The 25,802-nt window shown below is 40.8% G+C and overlaps 1 protein-coding gene and 1 long non-coding RNA gene across 2 annotated transcripts; one reads left to right on the top strand and one right to left on the bottom strand.

The window, feature by feature from the left end:
• Positions 1 to 850: 850 nt before the first annotated feature.
• On the bottom strand, positions 851 to 3,695 carry CYTL1 (cytokine like 1). Its single transcript, XM_062636309.1, has 4 exons — positions 3,337 to 3,695; positions 3,185 to 3,229; positions 1,682 to 1,810; positions 851 to 1,518 (listed from the first exon to the last, which is right to left on the bottom strand). The coding sequence occupies exons 1-4, from the start codon at positions 3,478 to 3,480 to the stop codon at positions 1,435 to 1,437; spliced, it is 402 nt and encodes a 133-aa protein (XP_062492293.1). The 5' UTR covers positions 3,481 to 3,695; the 3' UTR covers positions 851 to 1,434.
• Positions 3,696 to 14,341: 10,646 nt separating this feature from the next.
• On the top strand, positions 14,342 to 16,470 carry LOC134172830 (uncharacterized). The gene is made up of 2 exons (XR_009968028.1): positions 14,342 to 14,529; positions 14,933 to 16,470. It is a non-coding gene; the product is annotated as an uncharacterized LOC134172830 (long non-coding RNA).
• Positions 16,471 to 25,802: the final 9,332 nt, after the last annotated feature.

Here is a 25,802-nt window from a genome sequence, read left to right as displayed (position 1 = left end):
TTTCTAAAGGACAGGATAATTCAAAAATAAAGGAACAAAACTCACTTCCTCCCTACGTTTATTTTTTTTTTCCTTTGACTTAGTGTTATGACTCACTTATTTCCGTGACAGTTGTCAATCATTTTGGTTTGTAGCTCCATATATTCACTGGGATGACAGGACGATAGAGGAGCTGTGACTGTCACATAATTCCATGACCACAGAAGGGTATTTAAAACGTAGTGAGACCACTGACCAAGTCGCCAGGGTTGGCAGTGCTGCAGATGAATGACTGGCAAATACTATACAGGCGATAGAGGAACCACTTGCACAGAGGGAAGAAAGGGACTTTCTAGGGTATTTGCAGCTAATTCTGAGAATATGGGGAAGATCCTTTTTATTGTTGGCACCAAAGAACTGCTGGGTGTGAAGGTCTCATGTCTTGCACATACTGAAGGGATTCGTGACTATGGAACTGTTATCTGGAAATCTCATTAATCTCATAGCTCAGTATATCATCTGTGTTTTAGCAATCTGTCCAAAGCTTTAGCAGGCTTTCTGAGCCACTGCCTTACAACTTACATTCTCACAACACAGAATAGTATTTTAAAAAAATCCACTAATTTTGTTATTAGTGGACAAAAATTATTAGTGGACAAAAAAGAAATTGTTTGCAGTACAGATAAATCCTTCCAGTAAAACCTCAAATATTGTCAAATCACGCAGACACAGCAAAGTTTGCATTGCTGTGGAAACAAAGCTAAAGGTGGTTTAGGCTGTGAAAAACAACTTGCAAGTAACCCTGAAAAGTAAGTTTGTAAGAATGACACCTTTCAGGCTGATGTTGAAGACAAGATGTAAAACAAGCACCTTGGGTTAGAAGGCTGTGTTTTTATTTAGTTTTCCACAGAGACAAGTTCTTTTCACCTCTAGGCTTACAAGTTTCACATCAAAACTATCAGCATATATGTATGAGCTATACAGGTAGAGAGACATCTTCTAGTACACAGTTACACTTCTCCTATCAAACATTTAAGAAAAAAATATAGTCCCTTCTATGTCCATCTAATAAAAGAACTGCTAAATCAGGGTAGAATATTGATCATAATGTATTTTCTTTATATGAAAGTAGTTATTAATAAAAGAGTAAAAAAAAAAAATCAAGTGACTAATGTTTAAACAAAACATACTATATACGTTTGGCTAAGCTGAAATATCATACCTTGCCAAATGAAGAAATGCTCTCTAACAGTATTTCCCCTAGCAGCTCAGTAGGTATGCAAGGCATGCAGTTCATTTCCTGCCAAAGTACAGTAAAATGGGTAGGTCTGTGATAATATTGCTGGTGTGCTTGAAAAAGCTCTTGGTTCTTAACATTGTAGTTGACTGTGTACATATTTTGTCTCTTGGTCTCCTCAAAAATTTCCGAGGTACAACTTTCAGATTGAATCCCTTTTAGCTCTCAATGATGGAGGGCTCAATGGGAGGCAGAATAGGATTTTCCAGAGCGTTACAGTCATCAGTGAGGAATACCAAGTCCTGGAGAAACAAAAGAGAAGGGTAACATATAAGGAGGAAGGCAGAAGATAGCACAGTGTTGAGAAGCTTAGGCCCTGATCCAGTTTTGCATTTCAAAGGACAAGATAGTGACAGAGAGAGATAAAAACAGAGACTGTGTCCCTGTCTACATATCTTGACCTACCCTTCTGCAGTAGGAGATCATGATGGTGTACAGGCTCCGGGCTTTTTCCTTCAGCTCACTCACTTCAAGCACTCTCTCACATCTGGGGTAGGCCACAAATTCACGTAGTTTTGCCAGCACACAGTAATTCTGCAAAGCATACGAAAGAGGTATGTGTAACACTGCACATACACAGATTTATGTTTCGCATCCATCACTTACATAATTCTTACTGCCTCTGTGGGAACCTTGAATTCCTACCTCTGCATACGTATGTACGTAACCTATGTAACCTTTAGTTAGGAAAATTCACTATCAGTATTTCATAACAAAAATGTTTGGACCAAATAGATGATTGGGAAAGCTCATAGACACAATTTTGGTCTGCCAGTTTATTTCTCAGATGCTTTAGGAGGCAACAGTGCCAATACAATCAAATCTGCTTTTGTAGTGGGTAGAGTTACCTACAGAATAGGTGCACTGCTTCACTTCTAAGTGAGCACCTGATTTAACTGCTGAACAGATTATCAATCACAGACATGATTCTTTTGTTCCCATACAATCAGCAATATTGTAAGCACAAAGCAAAATATTTTTTAGAGTAATTTTTGTCTCAGGCTTTGCATTTTCAAAATAAAACACAGCCAAAATGGATTTCGCAACATCCTTGTGAAGCTGATAAATACCCCAGCTCTTGCTTTAAAATGAGGGAAACTGAGGCACTCGGCTCACATTGCTCAGTCTTTGCAATGAAGTGAGGCACTGGCAACTCTGGAATTGGGATATAGATGGTTGTGACTAGCAAGTCTTGATAGTGTAGTTGCCTATGGCAAAATGTATCAGGCATCTCTTGCTTTGTTGGATATCTTCTACTTTTTAGTTACCCAGTGGAGCACTGGGAAAAGAAGCAAAATATGTCAAATATCACAGGGCAGAATGCTATGACATTAACTATGTGTGCAGGAAGCTATTTCTATTTTGTCTTTGCTGGGAGATGACTACTGCTGTCTTTTCTCAGTATCACACTCTTATACCCTCAGGCATAATTCTTCTTTCTAGATTCAACAAGTGGCTACTTAAAATAGGAAAAGCCGGGAAGGTATTCTTGCACTCATTTTTATTAAAACTGCAGTCCCAGAAGATACTCAGCATATAAAATGAAGTAGGTTTACTCAATGCAGAAAGTTTATTCTGCATTTCCTCTTTTAAACTATTACTCAAAGTTTTGTTGCACATATTTAACTTCTGAAAAAGCTCTCTCACAATAAATAATGTACAGTAAGTAATCACTTCAAAATATCATTTTCCTCATTTTTGAAATTAAAAAGTAAAATCTCAGAAGATTCACAAAGATTTTAATAAGGTTTAAAATGAGATTTTTTTTTTTGGTCACTCATCTCTCTAATTAAACAAGGTCTTAAAAATTTCTTTCAAACCACTCTTCTGGGGTGCAGTCTTAAGAGCTCTCTCTTTTTATTAGCTGCTTTTACGGCACGGAATTAAGAAAGTAGTGTGAAAACTTACATGGATGTCCAAGTACAGCCTGGGCAACATCTCCACACAGGAGTCCTGCAGGAAACAAGAAAGACCTGTTGCAATTTTGTTTGGAGAGAAATTTGTGTCAAAAGCACGCAACCTGCAGCGTCTTTGCTGGAGCAGTTTTTAGGTAGACTCACCACAGCTTTGGAGGTCTGTAACTCCTTAAAGGACTCCGTGATTTCTTTGCTCAGAGACAACACCCTCGAGTAGCAAGTTGGAGGGGCTGCTCTGGATAGCAGGGCAGCAGACAGCAGAGCAATGAGACTCAGCAGCATATTCATTGTAGGGAGCTTGTCCAAAGGAGGAGGAAGGGAGGAAAAAAAATCACTGTTAGTGGTTAGCAGCTACTGGTAAGTGTCAATGGGTGAGTTTGACAAGTCAGCTCCCAATTAAATAGTCTCCTGAATCAATGGAAAAAAAAAACAAACCAGCCTGGGGGTGGTCCAAGCAGCAGCTTGCTGCTGTTTTAAATTTCCTGCCAACCTATGAGGCAGAGCTGCTAGCGCTTTCCTGCCCAGAGCAGGGAAAGGAGGGAATGAGGGTAACAAAAACAAACACTACTGATGTTTTTCATTCCAGAAAGAAAACAGCCTAGTGAGCATCTCAAGTAACAGATATATGTGTGTAAGAAGCAGCACGGGGTTATCAAAGTGTTGTAGGCCCTGATCCTGTATGTACTTTGGCACATACACTTTTCTTGAGAATGTAATGTACAGCTGTGGGAGCACACAGGCTGCAGATAGAGAGAAATCCTTCCAGGACTGGTGACATATGTTATCAGTATCAATTAGACTTGCTTATCATCCCTAGCAGGTCTGAAAGTTTACCGCTATAAAGGAAACCTTCCAGGTCTAACGTCATTTTCTCTTTTAACCTAGGCAGATGCTCACAATTTCTTAATCGAAACAATAGTGCTCGTTATGGTTGCTTGGAGAGACATGTGGATTTGCACATTCACGGTCTCAAACAGAATGAATACATCTCTATATGACTGTCATAAGTGTATAAAAACTATTTTGCTTTCTGAGTCAAATTTATGAGGCTCTGTTCCTTTATTAGATGACAGATGGTGCTGAGAAACCCAGATGCTGGGGTGCAGGCCTGAGGCTGAACATATGTTGTTCTTACATGTTAATTGTCCTGTAAAATGGAGGTACCCTTGAACAAAGAACTGCTTATTTCACAAGTTACCTTCTCCCCTTTCAAATTCATATTCTAGCTAGGTATTACCCAAATGAGTAAAGCATCTGATGAAGTACTCCAATACCCTGTCATTGCAGTAGACCAGGAAGGTTCATTTGAAGGTGGGAGAAGAGGAAAAGACTGAACATCTGTAAAAGAAAGGGCTTCCCAAAAGCCATTTTAGAGGGAAAATCAGAGTCTCCAAAATTAGTGTTGGAAAGAAAGAATATTCTATATGCTGCAGAAGACTCTGACTCAAATCGACCAAAACACCTGGAGGAAACAGAGGAGAGATGCACACTAGGGTCTGTTGTTACATGTTTCTTTGCCCTAATAAAGAACAATTGGTTTAGTAACATCATGTTCTCCAGAAGGTCAAAGTGGCAGATACTAGGAAGAGAAAGAAAAGTTGGGAGTCCTGGTTGAGGGGAATTTAGGACTGGCCTTGGCAAATGGGCTGCTGGGTCTTATTTCCCGGAAAGATAGTTGCTGTCTAGAAAAGTGAAGAGGCCGGAGGAAGACAGAAAACCTTCTGAGATGGCCCCAAGCAGCTGGATCATAGATCTAAACACAGCTACCTAGAGCACGTCCAAGGAAAGGATATGTCTTACTGTGAACCTTGCTGGTAAAGAAACAGGCTCTTAATCACTATCTCATTACTGTAAAGGGTAGCTGAGGGTAGCAGTGAAATATTATGCTTCTATCACATTCTCATTTGGCAACCTGCTAAAATGTAGTTGCTCTGCCAGAAGAGCAGTCTTCTGAACTGCATAAATGCTCTCCCACTACAAGAAGTCAGCAACCCAGCTGCTGCTAAGGATGGCTTCAAAATGAAACATTTGCTTTTCTATTTTTTTTAAGTGCAAGCAATATTATCTTTCTTGGTATTTTACCTATATTAAGCCTACAGTGATGACTTCATTTCAAACTACAATTAAATACTATGGATGATGTTCAAAAAGATAGATGTCAAACATGGCCTCATGGCCACTTTTTGTCTGGCAAGAAACACCAGCAAAACAACTCCCCAAGTCCTCTGTCCTGGACATATTCAGGCAGCTGAAAGCTATTTCAAAATCTCTCTCATTAGGATGGAGTAACGTTAAAGGTGCCAACACCAATTTGGAATTACATTATGAACTGAGCTTTACATCAATTTCACAGGGCCAGGGAGGCAAACGTGTAGCTTCCTCTAGCTTAACATAATGCCTTGTCTCCCAAGTTGGGGTGAATACCCCATGCCATAGAAGCCTTACTCAGTGGTCATGTCTGAGAGAGCCTGGCATAAACGCTGAATGCCACCTATTGCTCCAAGTAGACATCCAGAGGAGGAAAAGCCCAACACTTGCACTGCACTGAGGGCTTATGATTTTTGTCCAGAAAGTGGGATACGTGGAATTCATTTCTTTCTCAGTTTTTGAAAGTGCACCATGCTGGCAATGATCTGAGGCAGTGACAAAGGGAAGGGGGAGAAAAGGACTGGCATCCACCATTCATAACTTTGCAGCTGAGGTCTGCCTGGCCTCACACTTGCAGACTGCATAGCATAACTTCTGTCCTAAGAGGTGAGATTTGTTCAGCTGCACAATTTGCCAAGATGCTTTGCCACTGACAGGCATGGGAAATGATCCACCCTTCCATGTTCTTCTGTATGCATTCCTTGCTGACCATATTCTTGTGAAAGCAAAGCAAAATTGCTGTAAACCTCACTAAAACATTTAACCAAACAAAAAATATTACTGTCTATATTGTGAAGAGGCAAAATTGCTGAAGTAGTTTGCTCTGAAGCTTTTACTCAGCTACAGTATTTACTCAGCTGCAGTATTTACTCAGCTACAGTATTCCTGCCTTGTGTTTCTCTTTGATCCTATATAAACTAACTCATGGAAAGCCACCTGTATGGATGTCTACTCACATAGATAAAAAAATGAGTTACCCTTAGAAATACCAGGAAAAAGGACTTTTTGATTTATTTTATTCAGAAAAAAAAAGGAAGAAGGAAGGACCAGGGTTTAATTTCCTCACCTAAATCTTCTCCCCCCTGAGTCAGATTACATGCATATCTGTCTCCCACCCAGATGGATATTTTCCAACATCTACTAGCTCATCAGCACTTCTGCACATCTCAGCATGCAGAATATGCAACTCAGTTCAAAAAAGACAAATACTCTCTTCTCAGTTATTTTCTATTTGTAGCTCATCAGCAAGATTATTCTTGAGTTCTGAGTACATTAAATTTATCGTCCAGATATGAGCAAATAACTTCTTTGTCTCTAAGAAGCTCACTGGTGACTTCAGGAGAACTTGTTAGTGACACCAGGGACTGTGAGTGGTCCTTTCAGTTTAAGGCACTCTGCACAACTCTCAACCAGATGCACAGTTACTGAAGCCCCTGAAATTCCAGAATCTCTTTTCAGTGACTGTTTTTATCCAGTCAGTTATGCAAAGCCATTTAGCCATTTATTAATTCTGGTATGTACCCTGCCTTGGGCAGAGAAGGTCTTCAACAGGGAGACACAAGGTGTTCTTCGCAAAGGCTAATAATATCTTAGAGGCAATATGGAAAAGGCAATAGTCTTAGAGCTATAGGAGGGAGAAAGGGCAAAGAGTCAAAACTCACCTGAAGATTGTCTCTATAGAGAAGATGCTATTTACAGCCCTTCCTATCTGTGGAACGAAGCTCAGGCCGGCATGAGAAGGGAGCACGACAGGAATCAGTCAGAACCACTGTACTTGTGATTACACTCATGACATGGACAACTCCATCACAGACACATCTTTACAATACTCCTCAATTCAGTGAGCATTTGAGGCCTCTGAGGGCTCAGGATATACACTCTCTAAGTTTTGTATCAACTCTTGAAGCTGATGATGTCACTACAGCCCTGGGTGCTATGTACAGTGCATTTGTTTACTCTTTTATAAGGACTATTCCATAGTAAAAGAAGACACATGGGCTGAGAGGAAACTCAGAAGACTAACATGACATAACTGTGTTATTGACATATTTTCTCCTTTTTTAAGTTTTGAGCTATGTTGTCCTTTTTGCTTCCAAGTTACTGAAAACTCAAACAATAATATTTTTCTAAAAGTCAAAGGACTCACTATGCAGACAGAAATTCCTCCTGTGTTTGAACAGCCTACCAGGGCCTCCACCAACTTTTGACAGGAGCCCTTTCAAGTTTCTGACTTCCTAACACCAAAATCCACTTGTTTAATGGAAATGTTTATTTTCAAATAGTTGGGGGCTGCCATTAGACACCTCATGAAATGGGCTTCTGATTATATTGAAAAATAGGAAAAGAAAAGTAAACCAGCATTTTACAGAGAAAGCCCTGTGTATTTCAGAAGTGATTCAAAGCCTAGTGACTCAGCTGGCTGTTGTGGCAAAAGTGCCACTTCTTGCTTCAGGGCAGAGCTAAACTGCCATGCAGCCTTCGATTTCAGCACAGGGCTTTTTGGAAACCCTGGAGTTTTGATTAAGGTCTTATATGTTTGTTGAGTTTTTCCTCTCTGTGCAAAAGTGCACTGTATTGATCCTTTCTGTAGACATCAGCACTGAATTTCGGGATAGGGGTAGCCTCACACATTGCCCTGGGTCTCAAAGGTGTGGATGCACAATGCTGCCAGCTGCCCCTACTACAGAAGGGAAGCCGGGTATGGTAGCAGTGTGCCTGCAATTTGAAGGTGGGAGAATCCAATGTGTCTCCTTTTCTCTTGCATACTAGTGATATGTCTCTGCTGGTGATCTGCAGGGCTTGGCCAAGCTGTGGGCAATGGACAAGACAGGACCTCAGGATAGTCACTGGGCTAGTTTTGCGATGCTGTTTCCCCATGAGAGTTAAGCAGAACTCCTCTTTGCTTACTCAGTGGTGCAGGCTTCTTTTTTCTACACTGCTGTTGTTATTTTAAAACATTTACATATATATTGAGGAAACAGATGATACAGCTCAAAAGCCTGTTCTTAGATAAAACGGGTGTTGAAGCAGCTAAGCCATCTGGATCACAAAAAGAAATGAGATGTTCTGAAATCTGGAGGTCTTGCCAGCATGAACCTGGCACTGGGCACTTTCCCTGTGGGAAAACATATGGAAATGGGGAGTCCTGTGGTCCAGGACAGAAGACAGGACAGGCCAGCAGGACTGAGGAACAGGAATAATTTCCTTGTGCTGCCTTGGACCAGTGAGGGAGTCATTGGTACTGGCTGTGCTCACCAGCCGTCTCTGCAGGTGGTGTGTCCAACCTGCTGCTGCAGCAGGCTCCTGCATCCACTGGGGTATCTGGGTCTCAGCATGATGGCAGGGCTGCAAATGGCTTGGAGATGTCTGCATGAACGTCTGTCACTGTGGTGCAGATGTAGCCAGGGTTGTCTGTGTCTTGGCTGCTGTCTGTGTAACAGGAATAATGGTATTTCCCATGGACGCTGTGGGAACACAGCCATCAACACCAGGGAGACGGGAGATTATGTGGTTTTAGCCCGTTGGTGATACTCTTTTCAGTGACTGCAAGGCTTATTGATTCAAGTAATGTAGGATTTAGAGTTTTAAGCCTTCACTGCCTTGCTAAGAAAAAGGCAATTTTACTTTAACTCACAAACCTCTCTGGTGAAACAACAGTGGTGCTTTCAGCCTGGCTTGCTGGCTGGGTGTGGGCTCAGGCAGAGCTGCCTGCTTTCCTCCCTGTAGCACACAGGTGCCTTGTCTGCACCGTGTCTGGGCTTCGAGACCACTCTTGTATATGAGTTACCTTAAGGTAATACCATTCTTTATTAACACTGACCTCAATAACAGCGTTTTGTAGAGAGAGCCTTATTCAGGTTTAGAGTGGTGCTTAGTAGTAGAAGCAAGTTATTCATGCTTGCCATCCCTCCCTTTGCCCTCGTGACCTCTCCCCCCTTGCACATGCAAATGTAGCAGATAGCTCCGGGTCTTATCATTGCAGGTCAGCTTAACACCCTCCCTAATTACACTCATGATGAAAAATCATGTCAGGCAGCAAGGAATGTATTAGAGGTGATACAAATAAATGTATATATCTTCCAAATTTGTCCCTGGTATGAGTCCACTGGGGAATTCAAGGTCTGAAAAAAACACAAGGACTGAGCCATGTGCTGTTCCTCCAAGCTCTTGTCTATGCATAGTTAATCTGCAAGATGAGCAATTTTATTCTCTAGGACTGGTATTCCTGCATCTTTCAGAGGCATTATGTCACTAAAAGAAAATAAACAGGTGAGACTGAAAGTGCAACTCTGCATAACAGGTGGGTCAGAGCCAAGTAGGAACCCAAAGAGACTTCTCTCCTCAACTACAGCCTGCACAGGAGCTTTTTACTCTCTGCTTAGCGTGCTAGCAGGGTCAGTTTTCTATTTATTCTTGCCTAGAAACCTGCAAACGTCAAAGCTTATGTTGCTGTATTTCTAGATACACACAACAGTTCTTCCAGCAGGTTAGAACAACTACAAGGTAAAATAAATTCTCATCTCAGCTGGCTGAGAAGATGAAGTATAGGTCCATATATGTCGTAGTTTAAGCCCAGCCAGTAACCCAGGACAATATAACACATCACGTCTCCATATTTCTACTTTCTTTTCTATACACTGCTTTTCATGTTTTATATTTAAGCATAGCATATCACTGAAATCAATGGCACAAGTCACAGACTCCTGCAGATCCATATTCTCACTCTAGATTAGAACTAGTGTTCAGTTCATTTGTCTTTGTAGCACAAAAGCCTTGAAGCCAAAGCAAGAGTAAATCAGACGCATTATGACTTGTTTTTCACAAAGAGCACTACCTTTTGGAGTCCTGTCTGTCAGAGACACAACGCAGATTCAAAGCCATCTTTGCCAGTGTCCTAAAAACAAATGATGTGACAAGTGCCATGTACAGGTGTAAATTCTCTTCTACAAAACAAAAGTGTACAAAATAGGGTGGAACAGTTGACGATCTGCTCTACCAGGTAAAATCCAGAGGTGATGAGAACTCTATTTTTGTCCTGCTAAAGAAAATCAATAAAAGGAATAATTATCCTTTTGTTCTGTCAGCTTGCCTTGAAATGGAGAAAAAATAAATACCTGAGCATGTCAGAAGCTGGTGTCAGCACCAGACTGTGTTTCAGATGTAATTGTCGTTTAAAACTGAATTTAATTCTTCATGACAACTTTTCTGTTTTAAATCCTTTTGATAAAACAGTGGAGGAAGACTCTCCTTCTGCTCCCGAACCACATGTAATGAATTCCCAGATGACTGGCTGTCCTTAAAGTGTGGGTTTAGATTGTGTTTGTTTCAGTTGGGTGACTGAGTGCCCGCAGTGCCTTAACATAGCCTACCTTGGCATGGGTGCCCCAGGCAGCTGTAGCCAGGGGAGGAATAGGTGTTCAAGGTCACTGGCTAGGTGAAAGGCAAGTCAGACCTAAGGGTGGCTTTGGGGGACTCTCTCAGCAACAGTGTGCCTACTTACTCTCACTGTTTTATAAAGTTTCTTTTATAGTTATTCCCAACAGGAAAGAGACACAATGATACGAAACTGAGACAACATTACAGCTGGGTAATGTACTGAGGAAAGCACTGAGGGATGGCATAAAGAGAAATATTTTGAGTGAAAAATCACCCCAGTTTCAGTGTTGTGCCTTTCATGTGTACAGCAAGACAAGGTCTTTAACATCTACACTTTTGATTTTGGACCATTAAGCTGATTTCCATTAGAAGACTAATCAAATTAACATTTGTTTTCTTTCTTTCTATTTGGCTGCAGCTTTTCTTGTTTTGTTTTGGTTTGTTTGTTTGCTTGATGTTTTAGAAGGGTTGTGGCTGGGGAAGTGAGAACTTGGCTTGATTTAAAATGTAAATGCTATTCTATCAATCTTCCCCTCCACTAACAGGCTGCCTGGGCATTTTAAGGGCATATAGTGAAAAGGAAACTGTGACTGCTAAAGAAAAGCCACCCCCTGCTGTGTCTGTTCATATTTATTTCACAATCAGCCTATTGAAATGGTGTGATTCACACTCTGATGCTGTCGTTGTCTAGCTGGCAAAGTCACTGGAGAATTTAAAGAAGTTTCCCAAGCTGAAAACCAAGCAAACGGCATTTGGGGCAAAAAGCAATCTTATCAGCAGTGTGAGCTAGTGAGTCACTGCAGTGCTCTCTCTTGCTGAGAGCTGAGGCTGCCCTTGCAAATGAGCAGCTCTCTTGAAACAAGAAGCTTTCTTCAAAAAACTGTGAGAAGCCTGTTGCTTTTGAAATGTAAAGTGTCCTTCTGATATACATATACATAGAATATACAAGAGTAAAGTCAGGCTAAAGTTTGCAGAGGCAATTTAAATGTTCTTTGTTAAAACATTGTTCCTCAAATAAATAGCCCCAAAAGGGTAAAATCATGTGTGAGTGCACAAGATGGAAAGAGGCTGAGCAGTTCCCCAGTAATCTTGGGTAAATACTAAAGGAAAACCCTGTCTGTTTACCTTAAATTATCCAGAGTTAATATATTCATCGTCTACCTTATACCCAAGCAGTCTGTGTGAAATAATGACTTCCTGGTAACACAAAGACACATGGCTGAGGCATTATCTTTACTATACTAATCACAATCTCCCTTTGTGGCAAGTATTACCATATACCCTTTCACTGACACAATTTAAAACAAAAGTTTAGGAGCCAGTATCAACACAGAAGATCAGAATAACCTAAAGAAATAAATATAGATCACTGGAGACTGGATTAATTGAAATAATTAAATCCAATAGTGTTATGTGCTTGGCTCTGACTTTTTGTATAGAATTTCTACTGTATTGTGAAAGCTCATTACATGGCAATAATAGAGGGCACAAAAAAAAGTGCTAAGTTTCTTACTACATATTTTGCCATTAATCATGGGATAAATATTAGCCACTAGTCAGAATTGACATGAAAAAGATGAATGTAATCTTAGGATGTATCAAAAGAGTTACAACCAGCAGAGACAAAGACATATTGACACCAGTGTAAAAACAGGGATCTGCTCATCTGGAATATTACATACACTTTTGGTCACCCATGGTTGAGGAGGATGGATTCAGACTGCATGGGCTGCAGAAAGAACAGTGAGAATATTCAGTGAAGTGGGGGATGGCACAATGTGGGCATTTTTCCCTTCTGCCTCCCATTTCTTGTTGCCTCAGTTACTTTTCCAACAGTTATGTCCTTGTCCTGCTCTTTTGGCAAAGCTGGCTGTCAGTTTTGTGGCTCAGGGCACTGCAGCCCCGTCACAGCCTCCCTCATTCACAGCCCATTTTCCTATAGGTGTTACTGGGGAGTTCTGTAGTAGGGGTGGTAAGGTCCATGTAGACAATCTCTCTATGCATATACATCCCCGTCTCTCAAAGAAGTAAAAATCCAGTCACACAAGGACTGAGGCCAAGCAAGGTGGAAACTCCGCTTCTGTGGTGCCACTTGGAATGAGGCTGCCTTGACTGCTGACCAGTAGCCGTCGCTTTGACCGATATGAGAACTGGAGCCGCAGAGGCATAAGGCAATGGTCCATGGCTTTCTAGGAGAGAGCCCACAGCTGCCTGAAATACAGGCTGGAGGCCTTGGAGTCCAGCCCAGAGAAGGATGTGGTAATGCACTGGCCAGAGAAATACAGCTGCCCCACTGAACCCTAATCTGAATACAGCATTAAAGCTGCTATGCAAGTAGTACTATGCAGCTACATGGTGCTCTCAGGAAGGCTGGGTTTGCTCCTGGGGAAAGCACATGTACAGACAGCACAGCAGCTGCCCCACTATGAACTGCACTCAGAACATCAACTCATTTTATTCACTAATTGTACACCAAAAAAAAAGGTTGGCATCAACTTTGTTCACATCAAAAAGACACAGTTTCCATTATTCCTATTGCATAATTTAGGTACATGAGCTTCTGTAATAAAACAATGTGCCGGGTGGAGAATGATAGCATTGTCCACACCATTTTCTCTCTGACACCAAAGGGAAATGGAACTAATAGAGTCAAAGAAACCAAATAACATTCAGGAAAGTACCAAAGTGATCAAAGCAGACTCTTTGATTCTGCTTTACACATACTTTTCAAAGAAGGGTTACATTTCCAAGCACAGTGTATCAGTTCTTGATGCCAATAAACCGTCTCTGTTTAGCTTTATAGTTTGATGGGAGTAGTAACAAAAAAAATTCTTTAGTGAGATGAATTTTCTAAGCCTTGCTATCAAGTGTTGAACTTGCTAGGGAAAGGCTAAAGGTATTTGCTGCTCTCTGAGGATGCCGAGTCCCTAGTGAGAGAGAGCCAGTGTCAGGCCTTAGTAGCCCTGTAGAGGAATCAACATTTGCAAACACAAGGAATAGCTCTGAGCTGATCTTTTTGTTCATCTGTATTTAATACACCTCTTTGTTAACAGACCAAGCCTCAGGGGAAAAAATGACTTACAAAGCATGTGAAACATGTTTAAAGAGCAGTTTGGAAAAGGTGCCTGGTCATAGTCCTTTTATAGCTAGAAACTATGTATTATTTCCATGCGTTTATCTCCTATTCTTTTCCTAAAGAGATAGGCAAGTTTTCAAGGTTCTAGTTCTAAATGCATTGGAGTAAAATATTATTTTTTGATTTTAATTTGGTCGTTAATAATGTCAAGCATGAAGCTTTTCTTATACCCTGGCAGGATGTGCTCCATTTCTGTCTTTGTGAAATCTTATTTCTTCTCTGTGCTGCAGCAACTGTAAAGCACAAGCTGCCCCCAGGGAGGTATTTTGTTTAGCTGTGTAGACACATTCCTGAAGGAAAAATTGAAGCCAAACCACGCACTCACATACGCACACACAGGCACTGTATTAGAAGAATTCAAACCTTGAACAGAAAACAAACAAGTTCTGGGTCTGGAGCCCGAGCTCCAGTGCGTGTTGAATTGTGTTTTTCACATTTTTCTCCTGTTTTTACCAGCTGGGCATGTGGACCAATATAGACGCTTTCCAAACGCACAAAGTGCTGTCCAAGGGCAGCCCTATATTCCCTGGCCATGTCAGAGCCAAACAAAACATGGAAAACAAATTGCATATCCAGCACTTGCTTTTCTCATGTGTTGAGACAGACACAGGCAGTGGCCATTGCTGTCATGAGACAGAATTTGCTGCAACGTGAACATGTGACTGGAGGAAGGTCATGTAAGACAGGAGGTAAGACGTAGATGTATGTTTACTCTTTTATGCATTCTTTTTGCTCACTGAAAGCAGAGCTATGAGGAAAGTCAAGCTCTATTTTCTTCTGAGATGGAACCAGATTCTGTCACCCCCTGTGTCAGCTCATGTCAGGAACGGGACAACTGATACAGTAACATGATTAAAACTATCAGAGTCTAACCCTTGCTTAGGACTTGGCCTCTGCCCTGAAATGGAGCTGCTATTACACCATAGCTGCTCGTACATTGACTGGCATTCTAGTGCTTTCTTTCTCTTTTTTTAGCTTTGTTTATTTAACACATTTATTTATTTAATTATATTTTTATTTATTGAACATTTTTTTATCAAGCTTTCTATGTTTTATTTCTTTTGTGGGTTGTGATCAGAGGAGGAAAACACAACAGGGAATTGTGTCTGGATACAGACAACTTCGATGAGCAAATGTGAGCCCAAACCATGAGAGATGCTTCTGGAGCCAAACCCAATGATGAGCATCTCAGCTCTGCTGTCCAAACAAATCCCTGAGGATCACAGCCCCTCATGCCAGTAAGCACATGGACAGTCTTGGTGCTCCTACATTGCCAACTGCACCAAGGTGAAGCAGAGCAGAGGAAGAGCCAGAAGGTGGATGGTCCTTCCTGGAGTGGATAAAGAAGCTGAAAGGTACCAGTGTTTGATGTTGGAGTGATACAGAAAAACGGCTGCCTCAGAGACAAAAACACTACAGGCTTTACAATGGATTTTGCAGCTTGTCTTACTCAAAGGCACTGCTGTGTAGGGACAAAGTTTTCATAAGTGTTCTGGTCAGAGTTAAACATACCATCATTTCTTAGCAAATTGTTCTAGTAATTAGAAAGCAGATACATAAAAACTTGGATGAGACTTGTGTAAATGAGGACATTTCTTTCCCCTTCAGATTGTTCTTCTGCTTAAACTAACATGAAACAACAAGTGTGACATTTCTTGGAAGAAATACAAGCTAATTTCGGATTAGACTTCTGATGCCGAGAATGCCTTTTCATATAGAACTGGTGTATTGCTTGAATTACCAGTGCAGTCCATGAAGGAGTTTCAGCTGTGTCAGAGATCAGCATCTGATGCTGATTTCTGTTTTAAAGAAAACACTGGTTAAAAGGAGAAGATGGTGCTCTTGAGTGGGAGACCCAAGGTCCATATCCAGCAAGACTCTTAACAGCATGTGAATTTGTGCGTGCTGTTGAATTCAGTAATAGGACTCTTCTACTTAAAACTTTGTGCACATATGTGCCTACAGCATACTTGGTAAGAAAAAACACCCAGAAAAACGTGCGAACAAATGCTTCTGTGCAACTGCCTAGTCAAGCAAGATGTGCTTTGGTTGACTCTCTGCTGGAGTTTTCACTGCATAATTCGGGATCATCTTTAATAAACCATGTGGCCATTGGTCCTTCTGAAGCATAGATGCCTAGGGAATGTAATGACTCTTTCCTTTTTTTGTTTATGCATGCTTTATTTTCTTTATTTCTTTCATCTTTTGGCTCACAGCCTCCAGCAGGGGAACAAAGTCTACTGTTAATGTATCTTACTGGAGGATGTTTGAAACACGATATAAGAAGACACTACATGTCATTATCTACTATGCTGCTGAGAGCTGGAGACTAATTTCCAGATGACATATGTTGTCAACACTGCTATATGGATAACAGCTTAGGGGCAAAGTCATAGATAAGACTCCCACTGGGCTGGAAACTGTGATGCAAAGATTATCTCTGGGTTGCAGAACTTAGCTATAGCTTCTGCACACTTCTCTGCTCAGCCTACTGCTGTTCTTCTCCCAGACTGCTTCCTTACACCCATTAATAACAATGTATTTTCCTTGACTGGCAATTGCATGCCTTGCTTAGTATTTGTTTAATGAAATCAATAAATGAAAAATGTCTGTGTTTAGTGGTGGATTCCTTGCTGTTGTGCCTACTGGTGTCAATGAATCATTCCCACTTGAGATAGCAGATTTAGAAGGTAATCAAATTTTTCCTTTCCAAGACACTATGTTCCTGCACACTCTACCATAGTGTTAACCATTCATGCAAGCAGAACACATACATACATCTACAAATTCTGTATCTGGTTTGGGTGCTGTTGCTGATGTGTTTGGGATATAGGGGATGCTCAGGTTAGCCAGATTTTCGTCCAACAGTTCTCCTTAGAAGAACAAATGCTGCTTTTGGAGTTTATTTTGTCTGGCAACAGTTAGGATGAATAGAACACTGCCTGTGTCAGTCTTTCTGAATAGTTTCTCCTGTTTGGGTCTAAATCTGAGAAGCAATTCTTGCTTCTTATTACCACCCTGGTGCCAGGTCCAGAGAAGAGAGAGCTTTCACAGCGTCAAATGCAGAGCTTGGCTGTCCTGCTCCAGCTCATATATTAGGCTTTAGAAGGCCTCAGGTGCCTGCTGCGGGCTAGCTGTCACATTAATGTCTATAATTCTCCACTGAAGGCTTGTTTGGCATTAGACAGGTCCAGCACCAGTCACTGGATTGTGTGTACCACATGCTTGAGAGAAGTTATCTTCCCTGTGGTGGCTTCCATCTTGATGACTCTGAGGACTGAAAATGAAATACTGTGAGCTGATGTCTTGCCAAGAGTTAAGCTGGAAAGCCTGAGGACACAGGGACAGAATGAGCCGTGGGCGAGCAGCCATGCTGGTAAATGACCATCAACATCTGCACTCACATGAATAAAGCAAGTAAGCACAGGCTGTATGTTCAATGGTGCCTCAAGAAAATATATTGCCTTTTTGACAATAGAGTAAATTATTGCCTAAAATACAGGAAGAAAACACACATTCAGATATGTGTTTCAAGCATGCACAATGCAACTGTTTTGGAATTTATCTATTCAGTAATTGAACAGACCACAGCTCTTTAGGTTTAGAAGCAAAATAAAAAGAGGTTGTTTCATCATATTTTACTCTGAGTTTTATGATTTCAGCCATTTTTCTTTCCTATCTAATATTAAATTTCAAAAGCAGCTTTTAAAGTACCTTTAATAATTGAGTTACTTCCAATGCTTCAGTAACTACACAGGGGTATCTTGGTGAATGGAGTCCACATGCTAGGATGGATATTGCTGGAGACTCAGTTTTCACTTGGTCAGTACAGTGAAAGAGGTATGTTCTGACTCCTCTGACATATTACCTTCCAAGCAGTCCCTATAGTATCCTTCTTAAGAAAACCAGGTGTTTTCTGATCTATTAATTTTCAGTGATTGACTGAAGCCAAATTGCTTTGAAATTGGTTAAGAAGTGTGTTTATCCACAAAACGGAGATTCTGAATGCTTTCATGCTGATTTTGAGTGGTGAGACTTTTTAGCATAACCACTAGTATGGTTCTTGTTAGTGTTTATGTAAGACAAGTATCTAAGGATTGGAGTGAAGTAGGCACTGTGTAGTTAGTGATGTGAAGAGATCAGAAGCAATGGGAAAAGAAGAGGAACAGAAAATGTTGTGTGGATAGTCAGTAAGAGTATGTCTTTGTTCCCAAATTGCTGCCATGCTTAAGGGTCACAGTCGATCAACACAAACTGGGGTATTTTGGCCCCAGTACTCTTGCTCCTGTCTCATTCTCAGGAGGTGACTAAGATGGAAACTGGCAGGACCCTGCAAAATCCTCATTTGTGAGCACACTTGAAAATACTTTTGCCTGGAACAACCTCCATCAGCCTATGTAAGAAAAGGTCATTGTTGGGCTTGTAACAGTAACAGTTTATATAAGCAACTAACTTCACCATCAACATAATTTTACCTTAACATTTTCCCTTCTGTGTTTTTTATCCCCCTCTGAGGCTGTAGGTGGCTTTATTGAAGACTCCCGTAATTTCAGCAGTAAGCCTCAGCAGGCTCCTTTCAATCAACAGCAGCAGCGTCACAGCAAGCAACACCAGTAACACATTTCCCTCCAAGCAAGCACACTCTGACTTCATTCAGGAACACAAATGTGCTCCAAATCCCAAATCACCATCTCCCAGCCCAGCAAGACAGAGGCTGCAAACTGAGTTGAAACAAAACAGATAAACAAGTTGAAACACTTGCTTCCTGCAGAAAAATAACCCAAATATTTGTGCTTTGCCTACCTGCGGGAACCTCTGTTCTTTCCAATGATCTTGCTGCAGTGCTTCTCCTGTCTGGGCTGTGGGTCCAAGCCCTTCGGGTAGGAAACATGACCCTCTTTTGACCTGCAGGTGAATATTTCTCATAGCATGAAGAAACTCCAACTTTTTGAAACGTTGGTACCAAATGAAACAGTTATGGAAAGCTGCCCTCAGTGATGTTAATGAGTTTTTTGCTTCAGAGCAATGGAAGCAGGAACCATCTTTTCTTCAGCTTCTTTCCTTTAATTTCCAGTTCACCATTCGCATCTCTACTTTATCCTCATTTTCCAGGTTGAAGGCACAATGGGTATTTTGTTGTAGAAAATAGATACATAAACAGAAGAATAGATGCTGCAGCTAGCAGAGACTATTGAGCATTGACTACTCATAAACGTTTGTTGGGAAGCAAAAGAGGTAGACCACCTTTATACGCACCCTAAAAAAGGATCCTGTTGGAAGCTAGTGACATTTCTGGTGTTTCAGTGTGATTTATCTATGAATGTCATAATTTTCACAAATGCAGTCTAAAGGTATTTTAAAATATTATCCTTAAAGGGAGGTACAATAAAATAATCCATATGAATATCACACATCACATTGTGTCACCAGCTGTAGAAAATACTTTTAAATATAGGGGTGAATTACTTCCCCATCTTTATTCTTGTTTCTGGAAGAGTATAGAAAGATGAAGGCCAGGAAAGATATGAAATAAATAACCTTAAAGGGTGGGAAGCACAATTCTGAAGGTTACAGCAGATCTAAAAAATGTTAAAATCCAGACCAAGTTGTCATCAGTTTCATTTCTATATCAGAGCTGGAGAAATTTAACATGAGCCCATTCTGTGTTGGATGCCTTTTTCCCCCTCTGTTCTGGCTGATTGTCTCCTGAAGAATCAGAATAAGATCAAACATACAAAATGTCACTTTAATAGGTTTAGACTTAATTGAAAGTTGAATTTGTAACTTTACAATAAATTTTCAGAGCATTAAATTGTTAAAATTAGGATTTTTTTTTAAACAAAAGCATAGTATAAATGTGAATTTAATCCTTGAAAATAGTTTCCTTCCTGAGTTAAAATATGTCATCACACAGATTTCTCAGGGGAAAATAGTTCTATAAAATCTGAATAAAGGAAATGTGGCAGAATGATGAGGAGCTTCTTCACGTAATAAGGACTTAAGAAAGTGTCAAATCAATGGTGTCTACATAGCTGCACATACTAGGAATCCTAGAAAACCACAGATGTGATGAACATAACTGATCTTCCCCTTCTGCACTGACTACTTTGTATGGAAAGAGTTTCTTCCCCTTCCTAACCAAGCATGACTATTCCAAACTGGGTGTCCAATTGTACTCTAACAGGAAAAACACTGCTGTTGCAAATGTGTTATCCTGCAGGTTTTATTCCAGGAGTCAGGCTCATTTCTCACTGCTGAGTGGTTGCTAAGGGCAGCTGGTGGATACAGCTATATTCTGCTCATTGCCTGCACCTATGCACTGTTTTGAGGACTTTTAATAGGATGCCTCTCCTGGCATTTTTACACATTTTTCTGTTTGAATCGTTGTTTGAATGTAAATTGAGATAAGCTGGAGTGTAAAACAGAACCCAATGCTGAGGTGTCTGTGCATAACACAGGGTTTTCTTTACCATTTTTCTCCATAAGCTGCATTTTTGGATTATTTTCTTTTTTTAAAAAAGGCAAGAAAGAAAGAACGGGTAAATACTGCAATCAATGTAATGATATGCCGCTTCGTGTCCATGATAAATAATGGCAGAAATTTCAGCAAGGGATAAGAAAAGCATGAAAAAGGGGTCATAACCTCTTCAAAAGCCAGGCAGTCAGAAGCCTGGAGACATCTTCTCTACCTGTATTAGCAATTGTTTCAGTGGTGTGAGAGCAGGTGAGGAATAAGAGCGAGCTGGTGCTGAGGCTGTAATGTCCACACTCTATACATTTTGAGGGTTTCACTTAGACTAACTCTAAGTCTGATGCTATGGGCTGACGGCCCAGTACCAGCTGGGCAGCACTAGGTGCACTCCTACAGGGCACCTTCTGGTTCCGATTCATGCCAAAGGAATCCACATTAAGTTCTGAAACTGCTCCACAATGCAAAGCAAAGCAAAGCAAAATAGATTGATTCAACAGCGACAATTGCTTTGAAAGTGCTCTTCTGTGTCAGACCAAATCAGTAATGTAGATGTAGGGGACTGAAGCACCTCCCATATGAAGATAGGCTGAGAAATCTGGGGCTGTTCATCCTGGGAAAGAGAAAGCTGTGTGGAGACCTCATAGCAGCCTTCCAGTATCTGAAGGGAGCCTACAAAGATGCTGGAGAGGAACTTCTATTCAGGGACTGTAGTGAGAGGAGAAGGGATGAAAGATTCAAACTGAAACAGGGGAAGATCAGGTTAGACATAAGGAAGAAGTTCTTTCCTGTGAGAGTGGTGAGTAACTGGTGCAGGCTGCCCAGAGAAGCTGTGGCTGCCCCATCCCTGGCAGTGTTCAAGGCCAGGTTGGACAGGGTCTTGAGCAACCTGGTCTAGTGGAAGGTGTCTGTGCCCATGGCAGGGGGTTTGGAACTAGATGAGCTTTAAGGTCCTTTCCAACTCAAACTGTTCTGATTCTATGATCCTATGTAGTCAGTGCTGAAAAGAAAAAGAAAACCAACATGTGGTCACAGTCCTTGGGGACATGTTTTTTCAGGACATCTTTGCAATAGTTTCACTCAAGGGAAATCCTAAACCTGAAGAGTCAAATATACTTTCATGGAAAGGTTTGTCAGTGTCTTTTTTACCTTGAACTAATGCATGATCTGGGGGTAAAGGAGCTTAATTCATTCCTGGAAATATAATTTATAGAGATTGGCGATAACTTTGGCCGTATAACAAGGTTCTGACAGATAACTTGGCTTTTGTATTAACTGCATATGATTCCAGTAAATGCTATACCAATGAGCAGCAAATTGTTTTCCCATGTGTATGCATGACCAAAGGTAAATTACAGTGTGCCAGACACATAACTCCTGCTATTTTTCACAAGGTGCAATTACATAACTTTAGCTTTCCAAAGCCATGTGGTTCTCAAGCACTGTTATTCCTCACTCAGAAAGCACATTTAAACCTATCCCTCCCACTTTGTCTTTTCTACCTTCCTATTGCACTGATTGTGCTCTACTATGTTTATATTAAATGTACATGCAGCAAATCTTTTTATGAGATAAGGACAAAGAGAGATGAGATTAAATCTGAAGAACAGCAAAACAGTACAGAGGAAAATATACAGCTATTAGACATGTTTCCTTGGGCTGCAGTCTTGTTCTTGTACTTTTTTTTTCCTGAAGATTATCATAGAGTGTTCATTTCCTACCCTCTAAGGAATTCAGGTAGTGGAAAAATGGTAAGGTTACTAATTTCAAGGGCACTTACAAAAATCTGGATTCTCATCCAATTTGTTCAGCAGGCACATGGCAACCTTCAAGTTCTGTTGATTGGTTCTGTAAATTTGGATGTGAATTTTGCCCTCTTTGTTGCAAATGTGAACAATTCATGAACACATTTATTAAGGCTTTACTCTGATGGATTTTAGCAAACAGCTTGAATGGGATATTCAGCAAATCATGTTTTCCTTATTTCACAGATCCAATTAACTTTGATAACAGTTCCCTCAGGCACCACTTTTGTGAACAATTGGGGTTTCTTTCTTTCGCTGTTCAGCTACCTGTGTACAAAACCATCATGGCTGTGTACAAAAGCATCATGGCTTGTGATGCTCAACAGATGATTTCAGCTCTCAAACCATGAGCTTACATTTTCTTATCTCTGTGCAAATAAAAAGAAAACAACACAGAAAGAGAAAACGTAGCTGTACTCTAGAGAAGAAAAGAAACAAGAGCTTTAAGTCACCCTTGGCACCTCTGTTTAGTGTTTTACCTTAATAGCCCAAATGTAGTAGCTCTAAAAGAGCAGCCTCTTAACTATTCTGCAAAGTAGGGCTCATCATCACTTGAGCTACTTTATGAGATACTTTATGAGTTCTTGAAAGACACTCTGCAGGCTAGGAAAGATTGGGAAGTCTATAATTTTACTTCAATCAATACTACCGATAAATTGCTAGTCACAAGCAAGGATGTGACAAAACACAATAGGACAAGCTATTAACAGAGAATCCCCAGTGCTCCAGATAGAGAGGAAGAAAAAAAATAAATCATTAAGCAGTAAAGCTTATTAAACAGCTAAGATTGAGGGAAACATAAACCACACGGGGCTGGTAGAAGCAGGCTGCTCGCTCGAGCAAGCACACATCTATTCTGACCTCCTCTAAAATGCTTACTGCGGGGAGGGTCAGGAGGTACGCTACTGGTGGGCTCTGTAGTGTTGTACTGGGGAAAAGCCAACGCAGCTGTTCCGGAGACATTTTGGGGCTGTACATCCCTTGCCTGCTCTTGCTTGGCCCTGTTCTCCAGCAACACTTACTCCTTCAGCCCTGGTGCTGGAACCAGTTTGTCTCTCTAAAGAAAGGGAAGCAACTTCAGATGGTTTCATTTGCCCCTTCCTTAAGTCTCAAGAACTCTGCTCTGAAAAACATATTTTGTGCATGAAAACACCTGATGGAAAGAAGTGTGCAGTGGTCACAGACTGGGAGCAGCCACAGCAGAATGTGAGAATCCCTGGACTCAGCTTCATGCTTGAGCTGAACATTGCAATGCTCAGCACATGATACTGCAGTAAGCTGATCACAACAAGGTCCTGTGGTCTCTAAAGTATATTTGTCATATACATGTTTTGATGCCCTTCACCAGTTTAGAAAGATTCCTTTCCAACATCCCAAGTATAAAGCCAAAGGCTGTGATGAAAAACTGTACAGGCAGAAGATACTTTGTTCATGCTTCCTGCCAATGCTGCCAATATACCTGCATGCAGTAACAAGCAATCTCTTGCCCTTTTCTTTGTTTCCTTTTTGTTCTGTCTCACACTGCTAATGGCTTTACTCTGCTCTCTTTGCAACTGTTTCACACTAAAGTATTGCCATTGACTTTACCAGGACAGACACATGTAATCTTGGAGAGGGCTGGCACCAGGTTTCTCAAACTCCAGCTGTAACCCTAGGGTTTTGCTTTCTCATACTGTGGACTTCAAAACTTCAGCCATACCAGGGAAGGGATTTAGAAAAAACTTTCACAAGTTCCTTATGTTATTTCTGTGCTGAGGGAAATACGTAATGCATACCAAGTTGAATTCCACAGCAGCACATAAAATCTATAAAGCAACAAAATGCTCTCTATTTTGAAATTTCTGCTACATACTACAGTGAAAATTGCTTAGGGTTTATCAATCTGAGATGTAGTATAACAGTGTCAAATCACAAGATACGGACAATGACCTGACCAGGTTGTGACTGAATCCAATTGCAAAAACCATGACTCAGTTGCAATATGTCCAAACTGGGCTCAACAATTCTGCAGTTGTAATCATTCCCAACCTCACATTCCAGTAAATTCAGTTGCTTTTCACTCCCTGAATACACACAGGAAGCTGATTTCCTTTCTATAGTCAATCCCATTTTCTGAGGGACTAGACTGGGTTGAGGACCCCTTTCTAGAGCCAGTGCGATCTGGAATGGTGTTTGCTGTGCATATAGGCAATTTAATCTGTTTTGATTACTTGGCTGATATGACAGTATTGTACTGGCAAAGTATATATGATAAGTAAGACTAATGCCTAGCTAGAAGCCCAGACCCAAAGCTGCTGTAATTTGGACTTCGATGTATTCCATGTAGTGCAGAACCAATTCTCCCTTGTTTATTAGCTTAGCGTTCTGTACAAATAAAGAGTTCTAGTTTCTCTATAAGATATTACACAGGCCTCCTTTGTCTTTTTGCCCTTTACATCCAACACCTTTTAAAAATGATCTGGTAAAGACTTTCTATGATTTCCTAAGCTTTGCTAGGATCAAACACTTTCGTTCTCTCCTGAAACAAGGCTGAGGATACAGCAGGTGTCTGAGTAAATGACCATAGTTGTGCTGTGTTCACACAAACGTAGTGCAAGTGAAGCAGCTGGCCAGAAGCCTTTTAACAAACCTCATTGAAAGCTGTTTCCCTCTTTGTAAAATGGATGTTGGGAAAAGGCGCACTCACAACCTAACCACAAGATCTGATTCTGCACAACTTGTTTATGACTCTATTCCATACTCCATTAACTGGATTGCTGGGGAAGGAGCAGTTGGGAAAGCAGGTTAGAAAGGCAAACTAAACACCTGCCTCCCAGCAAGGTCATAACCCTGCCAAAGTCAGAGGAACTTTGATCTATGCTTGGACCAACTCTTGCACCCTGTCTGTTGCATGGCTATGCCAGATGATGCGAATTAGACTCCCTGCTGATCCCAGTAAACCTCAAAACTGTGGGGATTTAACATCTTGGTAGAACTTTAGGAGAAAGAGTTTTCTTCAAATTCATCCAGGTATAAAATAGTACTCAATTTTCACAACCTCTGATCTTCGTTGGGAACAACAAGCTTTTATGCCTGAAGAGTGACTAGAAAACTGTCAGTATATGTTTAGGTTCTTGACTTTTTTGGGGAGCACTTGCTAAAGAAGACTTGGCTTCTTTACCAAGTGCTCCCAATGCATACATTTCCCAAAATACAACTAAAACTGAACAGAGAGCATTTTTAAACTACAAACTATAGAAATATGAAGTTTTTTTTTCCTGATTTCAGCACTGTCTGCTTTCTATCACATTTTACTGAAGGGGTTTGGTTGGGGGAAAACACATGTGGTTTAGAAAAAGTTTGAGTAGATTTACTACTGCTTCATCTGGCATATGGTGAATAGCCATAGTGATCTTACCAAGGTCCAGTGCAAAGTTGAAGAATAGAACAGAACAGAGTAGAATGGAACAGGAGTAATGGCAGTGAACGTGACTCTTATCAGGAACGAAGCAAGCAGAAGTAACCACCTCTGTGTGGGAACCCTATCAGTTTCCAAAGAGGGTATTGTTTTTAATAACCCATCATCTTTCCTTTTAGTCATAATCATAAAGGTAGGAGGTACCATTTTAATATCTTGTTTGTTAACTTCAGGATAGTATTCAAACACGAAAATGTCAGTGTAAACAGTCTCTAATTT

Source organism: Pezoporus occidentalis, unplaced genomic scaffold, assembly GCF_034315485.1.
Source record: "Pezoporus occidentalis ecotype Australia unplaced genomic scaffold, CSIRO_AGI_Poc_V1 ctg48, whole genome shotgun sequence".
NCBI lineage: Eukaryota > Metazoa > Chordata > Aves > Psittaciformes > Psittacidae > Pezoporus > Pezoporus occidentalis.
The sequence above is the reverse complement of the archived record's forward strand: the minus strand, read 5'-3'. Positions and strand labels throughout refer to the sequence as shown.